This window comes from Triturus cristatus, chromosome 9 (assembly GCF_964204655.1).
Source record: "Triturus cristatus chromosome 9, aTriCri1.1, whole genome shotgun sequence".
Lineage (NCBI taxonomy): Eukaryota > Metazoa > Chordata > Amphibia > Caudata > Salamandridae > Triturus > Triturus cristatus.
This window is the reverse complement of record NC_140592.1, coordinates 1,043,749,836-1,043,761,988: the sequence shown is the minus strand read 5'-3', so window position 1 is coordinate 1,043,761,988 and position 12,153 is coordinate 1,043,749,836. Positions and strand designations below refer to the sequence as shown.

Here is a 12,153-nt window from a genome sequence, read left to right as displayed (position 1 = left end):
ATAGCTCTGCAGAGAGGTTTAGCTTTGTCAAAACACATGGGAGCATCCAGTATAGGGTACTATCTGGGCATGGATGGAAATTTAGAGTGTTGCTGGTGTTGTAGGGGGATCCATACAGGAGCTGCTCTCAACCTAAACTTGGGAACTACCCAGAGTTCTCTGCTATATAGGCACCTTGTGCCTGACATTTAATGATTACATCATCTTATTAATCATTCAACTGATTTTCAATTTGTTGAATTTATCTCAACTTTCGAAGAATAGACAAGTTATCAGGTTCACTCCATTATATATGCACTAAAGAATATATATATATATATATATATATATATATATATATATATATATATATAATGTGTATATATATGTATGTGTATATATATATATATATACACATACATATATACATATATATATATATGCGCTACCTTAGAGGCTCTCCCTGGTGATTGCTACTGGGGCTGCGAGCTATTGTGTATAACCAACGTAATTACCTGCGAACTTGCTTTGACGGCATCTTTTAGCAGTTTACTCTCCTAGGTGTTTTTAGACTTTCAACTGTTGTGAACTGTTTCTTGGGGGGTTTCTTTTAAGATTAACCGGGAAACGTAGTCAGGAACTCTAACACTCTTTACACGCTTCCTACCTATTATTGGACGATCTGTTCAGGCGTCTGGCGGCAGTGGGCGCCATCTTGGGAGTAGCGGGGTCAACGCTCTAGTCGCGCCGGACTCCCGCCCTCCCAGAATACTTAAACGACTGTTCCCGATGGCTGCGCTACCTTAGAGGCTCTGCCTGGTGATTGCTACTGGGGCTGCGAGCTATTGTGTATAACCAACGTAATTACCTGCGAACTTGCTTTGACGGCATCTTTTAGCAGTTTACTCTCCTAGGTGTTTTTAGACTTTCAACTGTTGTGAACTGTTTCTTGGGGGGTTTCTTTTAAGATTAACCGGGAAACGTAGTCAGGAACTCTAACACTCTTTACACGCTTCCTACCTATTATTGGACGATCTGTTCAGGCGTCTGGCGGCAGTGGGCGCCATCTTGGGAGTAGCGGGGTCAACGCTCTAGTCGCGCCGGACTCCCGCCCTCCCAGAATACTTAAACGACTGTTCCCGATGGCTGCGCTACCTTAGAGGCTCTCCCTGGTGATTGCTACTGGGGCTGCGAGCTATTGTGTATAACCAACGTAATTACCTGCGAACTTGCTTTGACGGCATCTTTTAGCAGTTTACTCTCCTAGGTGTTTTTAGACTTTCAACTGTTGTGAACTGTTTCTTGGGGGGTTTCTTTTAAGATTAACCGGGAAACGTAGTCAGGAACTCTAACACTCTTTACACGCTTCCTACCTATTATTGGACGATCTGTTCAGGCGTCTGGCGGCAGTGGGCGCCATCTTGGGAGTAGCGGGGTCAACGCTCTAGTCGCGCCGGACTCCCGCCCTCCTCTCCCCATAAAATGTGTGTCACGGCCAGACGGCGCAGCGGGCTGGCGCAGCGGGCGCGCCGGGCGCGCGCCGAAGCCGCGCCAAAGCCAAGCCCGTCTGCGCCCGTCCGAGCCTCGACCGGGCCTAGGGCCACCCCCCCTGCACCTCTCAAACCTGCAAGGTTAGTTTACACAGCGATTGACCTCTTTAATTTGAACGATACCCTCCGCCAGAAGCATGATCCCCCTACATGTTTATTCACTGATCCTATTGGAGGGCCGTTTCGCTGTACTCTTTGTAACACTCAAAAACATAACCCGGAAACACTAACATCTCAGAAGCCAATTCAAGCGGCACTCGTAAATGCTCGCTCGCTTCCATGCCACAAAATTGACATACTGGAACTACTTAGTACCTATGCCATCGATCTCCTGTTTCTCACTGAAACTTGGGGAGACGAAGCATCAGGACCTGATTTTAAAGCAGCAATGCCAGAAGATTATTGTGTCTATAGGCAGGACCGTACCTCAGCGCGCAAAGGTGGAGGGATAGCAATACTACATCATAACAGCCTCCGCATTAAAGCCATTGATTTAAAACACACGAGCTGTGAGGCACTTGCATTTACCGTGACACTCACTACCAACCAAACACTCACGGGTGCCCTTCTATATCGACCCCCAGGCTCCCGTACAACATTTCTCTCACAACTTCATCAACTCAGTGAACTAGCTGTGGAGCACAAATATTTCACCATATTGGGTGATTTCAATTTTTATCTAGAATCCCACACCGACAAAGACACTGATCAGCTCATCAATGATCTTTATACTGTGGAACTGAAACAATTGATAACGGTTCCAACACACAAAGCGGGACACACACTTGATGGTATTTTTACCAATAACCCATACATCACCATTAACCAAATATTGCCTTTAACATGGTCTGATCACTTTGCCATTTTATTTGATATTAAAACTACAACACCGGCTACTAAAAGAACAGCCCTGAATTCCCACCTAACCACTAGAGACTGGAAAAGTTTGGATTACATTCAGCTTGAACAGACTCTCACTGAGGCCTTTTTGGATATAGACACAGAAACTGATCCCAACTTGGCAGCCACGAGATATACCTTCACGCTTGACAAGGCTTTCTCTACACTAGTTCCATCTAGAACAGTCAAGCACATCAGGAAGACCCCTTCGGCCCCTTGGTTCACCGAACAACTTAGACTACAGCGACAATATTGCCGTAATCTTGAGCGCCATTGGCGCAAACACTATAACGTTTCAGATAAAACCACATACACAGCAGCACTCCATAACTATAAGCAGAACATAGCTACAGAGAAAAACACTTATTATACTACCCAAATAAATCAAGCCAATTGTAGCATGAAGAAACTGTTCGAAGTCGTGAACCATCTTGCTGAACCATCTAATCCACCCACTGAAACATCTCAAACTTTCTGCAACACTTTGGCTGACTTCTTCTCTGAAAAGGTCACTTCCATATTTAAGGACTTCTCCCCAAACCTGAACCTAACTGAATCATCCAACACTCAACTGAACGTGAACCCCATAGCACTCACGGAATTCACCAAAATACAGTCGCACCATATCCATAAACTAATTCTGTCAATCAAATCGGGTTCCCCACTGGACCCATGTCATCCTTCTATATTCAATACTATTCCAGACACTATCACAACTCCACTGACACACATCTGTAACATTATGTTTTCAACAGGTCTATACCCATCCATTTGGAAAAACACTATAATCAAACCACTTGTAAAAAAACCATCACTTGACCCTTCATTACCATCTAGCTATCGCCCTATTGCATCTCTGCCGTTTCCAGCCAAAATCATTGAATCAGTCATGAACAAACAACTGTCTGACTACATCCAAAATAACAACTTATTGGATGATACTCAGTTTGGATTCCGACAAGGACATGGAACAGAAACTGCCTTGATTAAGGCTGCAGATGAAATAAGAACCGCTATGGATAGTGGAGGACAGGCTGTCTTGATTTTGCTAGATCTATCGGCGGCCTTCGACACGGTCGATCACTCTACTTTGATCGGCCGTGTCGAGGCCATCGGTATTAAACACAAAGCCAGAGATCTCATCACTTCATTCCTGGCGGATCGCAAGCAGGCAGTTAAGTTAGGCACTTTTACCTCCCCCTCTTTTAGCCACCCTTGTGGAGTTCCGCAGGGTTCCTCGCTAAGTCCGACTCTTTTCAACATCTATGTTTCGGACTTAGCGAGGGTAATAAAAGCCTACAACATCAACTTAACAACTTATGCCGACGACACCCAGCTGGTACTATCCATACACAAAAACGGTTCTCAGATAGCAGCAAACTTCAAGGATGGCATGCGGGCTATCAGCAGTTGGATGGCCTCCAACTGTTTAAAACTTAATTCATCTAAGACGGAGGTCATGCTTTTCGGTAAGATTGAGCCTCTGTGGTCTCCTTTATGGTGGCCGGAAGAACTGGGGACCCCACCCCAACCAGTCAGTAAAGTAAGAAACTTGGGAGTAACATTTGATGACAAACTTTCTTTTCATCACCATGTGAACACCATAGCCTCATCATCATTTAACATACTAAGGAAAATAAAGAAACTTCTCCCATATCTTCCCACATCCACAGGAAAAACATTAATCTCCACACTGGTGTTTTCACGCATCGACTATTGCAACGCCCTCTTCCTCAATGCAAATAAAAAAATCATTTCCAAATTACAAACAATACAAAACGCCTCAGCTAGAGTTCTACTAGGCATTCCAAAATTTAGTTCTGTCTCTAGATACTTGGACGAGTTGCATTGGCTTCCGGTCAGGAGTCGGACGAAATTTAAGGCCCTTTGTATCGTCTACAAGGCAGTAAACAACACGGGACCAAAATTTCTTAGGACGTCACTCAAGCCTTTATCAACCTCCAGAACGCTTCGCTCCAACACTGCTCATCTGCTCCATATACCCAGAACAAGGAAAGTCAACTGGGGAGACAGATGCTTTACTGTTGCAGCTGCAAGACTGTGGAACTCCCTTCCTCTTAACATAAAATCCAGTCCTACGTTGATTACCTTTAGAAAGCAGATAAAAACATGGCTGTTTTCCCAAAGTAAAGACTGTTCCTAAACCATTCTAAAACTGCCCAAACTCTCACATTGGTAACATTTATAGCTCCTAGCGCCGAGACACCCATGGGTAATTGTAGCGCTTTAAAAATCGCAAAAATAAATAAATAAATAATAAATATATTACCTACTGGCGGTCGCCAGTAGGTAGTTATAGTTAGGACCCTGTTTCCATAGGAAAACCGCAACACTCTATTTTGAATAACTTTGGCACCGGTCGATGAATCCTCGCGAAATTTTCAAAACTAATGGGGCGCTACGCTCCGCTCCTACCCTGAAAGTCTCGGGGGATTCGTCAAGCGGGGGCTGAGAAAAAAGGGGGGTCCCAAAACGCGTTTTCCCCATGCATTTTTCCATAGAACCTTTAGACACAGCTACAGCCCGAACGGCTGAACAGAATTATTTGAAATTTGGCAGAGAGGTAGTCTACAGGTCAAGGAAGTGCCTTTTGTAGGTCTGGTGTAAATCTGTTCAGTAGTTCCTGAGAAAATAGCCTTTAAATCAATATATATATCTGTGGCAGCTTACGGTGCGCTTACCGTGCGCTTACGGTAAGCTTACCGTACGCGTACGGTGCCGTGCGCGAGCGCGATTCTGATTGGCTGTTAGATCTTAGTAAATATTCGAATCGGTCGAAACCAGGAAGTGTCGGCCGCCATTTTCTCTCTCGCACTCTGAGGGGAGTGGAGGAAAATCAAAGTCGGAAAACATAAAAGAGGCTTGCTAGACAGCTCCCAACCACCCTGTCATGGTTATGGTGTCCCAAAAGAACCCACAAAGCCAAAAATTTAATTTTTTTTATTTTTAAAAAATCGCCGATTACGCTTACCGTACGCGTACGGTAAAAAATGAATAAAAAAAAAACAATATCCACGTTTTCCACACCCCGTGTGCAAAAGGTGCCCGACGGGCACCTTTTGTGCATGTCATATATATTAAACAGAACAATCAATAGATAACCTTTAACAACGATGCGCCTAATACGGCCTCCGTGTGCGGACGGTGCGCGAAGCGCATCGTGCGTACATGGCCCATCTAGCGTAACGTGGGCACGCGGTGTGCGTGCACGGCACTAACCGTGCGCGCACGGAACGAACTGCGTAAAGTGGGCGCGCACGCCACGAACGGCGTAAAGTAACTTAGCATTTAAAAAACCGTACAAATTCACTGAAAAAACCATAGGTTTCACACACGTTATAGTTAGGAATTAGCATTTAAAAAACCTTGCAAATTCACTGAAAAAACCATAGGTTTCACACAAGTTATAGTTAGCGGACATTTTACTGATAAAAAACCATTGAAATTCCCCCGTTATAGTTAGTGCGGGCAACTATAACTCACGCGACCGCAATCCTCTGCTGATGACATATGTATCTTTATGAAAAAAAAATATTTGTAATATATGTATAGCTAAAAATTTATGGAAGTAGACATGGGTAAATAAGTGTCTAAATACAGTATTAGCATCAGCAGAGGATTGCAGTCGCGTGAGTTATAGTTGCCTGCACTAACTATAATGGGGGAATTTCAATGGTTTTTTATCAGTAAAATGTCCGCTAACTATAACTTGTGTGAAACCTATGGTTTTTTCAGTGAATATATATATAGATAGATATATATAGATATATATACACACACAAATTATAAACTGTAAAAAAATAAATTGGATTTCTTTTAAAAACATACTGATTTAGTTACACATAAAAAGTAAACAACATTAAAAATTACATTTTGCTAAAAAATATTATATATATTATAAACATTACTAAATAAAAATAATATAATGTTAAATACATAGAAACATCATAATAATCTACATTTAAAGAATATAAACAAAACTATACAATTGTACGAATAATACCTATACTATTTCCACTCCAGTCTGTGCAACAGTAGGGAATGCGTTGGACTCAGGAGGGGTAAAATCTACTATTCCCAATCCATTCTGTGCAACAGCAAGGAAAGGGTTGGACTCAGGACGGGTAAAATGTACTTTTCTCACTCCAGTCTGTCCAACAATAGGGTAAGCATTGGATTGCGCAGTAGAGAGAGAGTAGTTCACTTCAAACAACTAAAATATTGTAACAACTATATTAAATAAGAACAAGAAATATAATTATTTAGACATAAAAATATATGTATATAAATTTTACAATACAATTGTCCTATTTATTACAATGTTCAATACATTTTTTAAATTAAAACAGATAATATTAATATAATTAAAATACCACACTCTATTCTCACAATCATAACAACCAACAAATATGTTTTTTACAATTTAAAAGCATAGCACAGTTAACACATAGCTTAACAAATAACACGATATTTAATGAATGAATAACTACTTTTACATTTATTATTACTTAAATAACTTCCTACCCTATAGCTCTACAAACTAAACAACACACACCTAAATATATATCTTAAAATGTATAATAATTACACATTTTACATAATTATCAATTAAACAAATAATTATAACCCACACCTAATATATAAATAAAACAATATCTTAATTACATAATTAACATAATTATCAATTAACTTAATAATAAATTAATTTTATTTGATTAACTCCAACCCTTTACCCCTACAAACTCAACAACCCGCGCCTGATACATTACTTAATTACAGTAGTTACATAATTAGTTATCAATTAAATAATGAAAAAATTATTATAAATAATTATAATGAATTTACTTCCCACCCTGTACCCCTATAAACCCCACAACTATTCAATTAAATTTAATAACAACTAAATATTTGAAAACTATATTAAAAAACATTAACAATAAGTATGCCAACAATTTATATCATGTACAATTAAATGTATACTAAAATACATAAAATTAATTTTTAAAGGATATTATTAACAACAATATTTTGAAAACGATTTCAACACAGATATTGTTACATTAATATTACTTACCTGAAAATTAATATTCTTGTCAACAATATTTTTGTACAATATTTGTTCATCACAATATGTGCAACTCGATATTTCAGCATCTTGATATTTTTTTACTCTATATATTGTCCGAATACTTATGTTTCACTGTCACAGTGGTATCTGGAGGTCTTTTTCTTCTTTCCATCAAACCGAGAGAAGTGCCCAGGGTTAGCCTAAACAAACCTGTGTCATGTTTAAAGGAAGCCAACATTCAACAGGGGCTGAAAGATCAAGGCCAAGCTGGATTTTGAGAATAGCCATGGAAGTAAATGGTACTCACTATTATTGCATGGAATTAGTGTAGCAATATCAGATAAGAGCATATACTGAGCCAAGAAATGGGCAAACTATCTTAAAACTTGGTCTCATACATTTCAATGAATCCCATCTTTATTTCCAGACACCGTTGTAAGACAATGTTAATCAGAGAGACAGAGGCACATGTGAAGTAGCCCAGCCTCCCTACAGTCAAGTGGTGCCTTCATCATAGTAGCAGCTATAAGACTTTCTTTGGCATTATAGACGGTGTTGCTGCCATTTATTCGTAGATGCTGGCACATTCATGGGGCTGTAGTGCTATATCAAGGATAACTAATGATGGCTTCATAATCTTTTCTATCCCACAGGCATGGCAAGGCTTTCGGGATGCCTAAAAGGTATGTCCAGTGTTTGCCGGCTCAGGTCTTGATTTGAAGCTCTCGTTGTGAGTATGCCCTTCTGCTGTAAGACACATTTTGCTACAAAGGATGGCTTTGGCAAAATGCCCATCAGAGCTTTCAGCAGCAAGAACAGAGAATGGTGTTGGTGTTTTCCACCTGCTGACAAAGGTTGCTACTGTATGTTTCAGTATTTTCTAGCTCTTCAAATCCACCAGGATGAAGGGAAATGCTGTGAACTTTAGCAGAGTCAGTGTCAGTAACTGGTCTTTGTGGTTGTAATGCAGTGATTTCATCTGGCTAAACCATTGAAAGACAAAAACTAGACTTCAGAGCTCCCGTTACCCAGACAGCTACAATAGTTGCAAGAAGAAAATCACAAATATGAGAGAGCCTTTCTACACCAGCACACCATATTTTGATTCCTTTTTTGTGTATCCAGGGACAGCCCTTACATTTATAGTCTTTTTTGCGTCATAAATAAAAATTACCTTTGTAGTAGCTTCTGGCTCCCCACTACTGCAAAAAGAATTATTGATTGAAAATGCAAAAAGGAAAAAAAAAATCGCAGATTTTAAGCTCTACTGTTCTTTTGGGAGGCATAAAAAATTAAGGAGCAATGCAAACTTTTAACACGTAAGCAGAGAATCCAAAGTATCCATGTAATCACAAGAATCAGTACAGCAGCACAAAGAATGAAACAAGAGAGATAGAAGACAGGCTGTTTCTTAATCCCACAGAAACAATCCAAAGTCCACATATTGGACGTCACAGGACTTCTGCAAGACTTATGAGGAAAGTCATCCTTTATGAAAGAGGTAAACTCAAATACATAGTAGTGTCATAGGCATCCTCTCCCCACCCTGGTAGGTCAGTGCCACCAAGGCAGACTCAACATATCGCAATTAGAATTTTGGCAGCAAACACAGCAGCCCCTTTTTTTCCTAGGTAAATATCTGGGGGTCATAAATGGTGGGTCAAGCAGATAAAATGCATGCATGTTATGCCCCATATTTGTAGGTGAATCTCATAATTTGAGTAATTTATTCCATCTGATAAACAATATCCAATAGTGGGGTACTCATAACCAGGCCCTATGTTGTGGGTGTGGATACCTTTTTCATGAGCAGTGTACATCAGACTAGAATTTAGTGTGGTGCCCAGAGACTGTATGCCAGGATATCATACACAGAATTAGCATCTGACATAAATATTGTGTCCTAAATGATGTTTACGAATATATAATCCCATTTGTGGAATAGATTTTCTTTTAATAAGTTTAACTTCAATGGGGAGGTATTTTCGTAGATAATATTTAGGGCACAATATTTAAGTCAAATTAAATAAATACATTCTGAAAATGGTCTTCTTGTTCCATACCTATACTGTTTCCATTGCTGGCTTGTAAACTGTGCATATGGGTTTATGTCATGTTTTTTGCTCGATTGCGAATATGTGCATACTTACTTGCAATCTGTTTTAGAGAGATTGCAATGGCGGCAAGGTAATTTTATTGTAAACAGTTCTGGTACATGTGGCCATAGGTGCTAAAGGTGAGCGCTTCATTGTGCTACATTTCAAGGTCGATGTGAGATTAGCTGATTGGGTCACAATTCTCTATAATAATATGCAGCTGATAACACAATCCTCACTAGACAACACAGGAGGACAGCAAAGTGGACAAACAGCGTTTAAGTAAGTGATAAGGGTATGCTGTTAGTTCAAATGCAGTGTAGGTATTTATGATGCAGTTAACACAGACCCTACTAATGATTTCTTTAATTTCCAGTCTAAATGCACGACTTAGCGAAAGAGAATATTTTTGCAAGTATTAAATGTGCAAGGAGATGGATCAAGGACTGGGAAATAACTGAAACTAGAGTGATACAAAATGAATGCATGTTTAGCAAATTGTGAAATAGTCATCATTAAACGTATATGGCAATTAGCAGGGCTCTCATTTTGGGAATATATGTATTTGCGTTTTTTACTTGTGAATTACGTTTTTGTATGACTCAGTGTGAAACTTCACTCCTTTGAGCAATTAGGTTGTATTGAAAGAACAGAAATGAAACTAATACTTACCACCATTACTACAATTCTAGGTAAATGTACTTGGATGCTAGTTACATTCTGGATGAAGGATGTTTGTTGTGGGCTAATATGTATTTTGTCTGCTTTCCTAACATTTCAAAATCTGTGATTCAAACAAAATCCAAGAAACAAATCTGATCAATGTGTGTGTGTGTGTGTGTGAGTCTATCTATATCTCTGAATGTGTATGTATAAATAGGTGGATAGACAGATAGATAGACAGATAGATAGATAGATAGATAGATAGATAGATAGATAGATAGATAGATAGATAGATAGATAGATAGATAGATAGATAGATAGATAGATAGATAGATCGATAAACGCTTGTTTTCTTGGATCTGATTTGAATCACAGATATGGAAATGTCAGGAAAATAGATAACAAAGAAATTAGGCTGTAAATAGTGAATTTCTTTTTCAGTATGGTATTGCTATGAGCTGTCTTTAGCCATCTGAAAACGAGGAGACACTAAGGGGTTCATTATGATGGCGGGCGGATCGCCACCCCCGGGCCGGCGGTGGTGATCCACCCGCCATCAAAAGGTGATCCACCCGCCATATAATTATAGTGGGGGGTATCACGGCGGACGGAAAGTCCATCCGCCGCTTTTCCGCCGGTCGGCAATCGTTACGATTGCCTGCCGGGCGGAGCTGGGGCATGATATGGTGGCGGTGCCTAGAAGGCACAGCCATCCATTTTGTGATTGCGGGTTTCACAGGCCTTTCACTGTAGAAAGGCTGTCGGGGAATTGCTTTGGGGGCCCGTTGCGGGCCCCCGGGGGGGCTGCACTTGGGGGGTACCTATTGTACCCCCCTTCATTGCCATGCACAAGGTGGCAGGCACCGCGCGGTGCCTACCACGTTGTGCATGGCAATGCACAACATGCCTCTTAAGCATTGCGGCGGGTGCTGCTTACAGCAGCACCCGCTGCAATGTCAAAGATGTGTAATGCGACCACCAGGGTGGCGGTCGCATCCTAATTGGCAGTGCGGGACAGCCGCACCGCTGGCGGCCGGTCCCAGTACCGCTAGGGTGGCGGGCGGACTAAAGTCTGCCCGCCATCCTAAGGGGGCCCCCAAATTTGCACGCATTACTCAAGGTACTCACACTAGTCAGAAACTTAATTTTATATAATCTTTTACTTGACAATACACATTACTTTTAATCCCACAACCACACAAATCATCCAGTAAAAAGTATGTATGTAACATCATGCATGTATCTTGAGAGTATGTGTTCATGAATTAGTAACTCCAATTCCAAGTTGTACTTCAAACATGGGGCATAATATGTGGATTATGGTGCTTACCACGCCCTAATTCACATGCCCCAGGTTCTTCCAGGCCTTTTTCCACCCAGTAGGTATCAGCAATTTTGAACGGCCAATACTTTCCTAGGGAAAATTGTGAGGTTACTGTTTTCAAACAAACTCATGATTGCAATATGTGCAGTACCAGAAGTTATGTAAAATCCTTCTTGGAGGCTGAGGAAGCAGAATTGTCAAAGACCTTAAAACATGGAATGACTAAGGGGCTCATTACGATGGTGGGCGGACTTGGTCCGCCCACCACCATAGCAGTATTTGGGAGCGCCCGCCAGACATGCGGCGGTCCCACCACTGTGATTAGGATGCGCCCGCCATACTGGCGGGCGCATCCTGGGCCTTTAACATTGCAAGCGGTGTTGCTGGCATCACCGGCCGCAAAGTTAAAGGTGCTTGCACCACATTTCCCTGCACCACGTGGCAGGCACCATGCGGTGCCTGCCACTTGGTGCATGGAAACCCAGTGCAGCGACAGCCCCCCCACACAAGGAGGGCCCGCAACATGCCCCCAAGCCCAATCCCTGCCAGCCT

The 12,153-nt window shown here is 41.2% G+C and overlaps 1 protein-coding gene across 2 annotated transcripts in view; it reads left to right on the top strand.

Moving 5' to 3' along the window:
- Nucleotides 1–12,153, top strand: part of DISP2 (dispatched RND transporter family member 2) — a 320,137-nt gene that overhangs the window by 91,694 nt on the left and 216,290 nt on the right. Inside the window, exon 3 of one of the 2 annotated variants that reach the window (XM_085626881.1) lies at nt 8,172–8,201. The exons of the other annotated variant lie outside the window; for it this stretch is intronic. Within the exon in view, the coding sequence (XP_085483007.1) occupies nt 8,172–8,201 (30 nt within the window). The remainder of the gene's footprint in view (nt 1–8,171; nt 8,202–12,153) is intronic. 2 annotated transcript variants of the gene reach the window in all.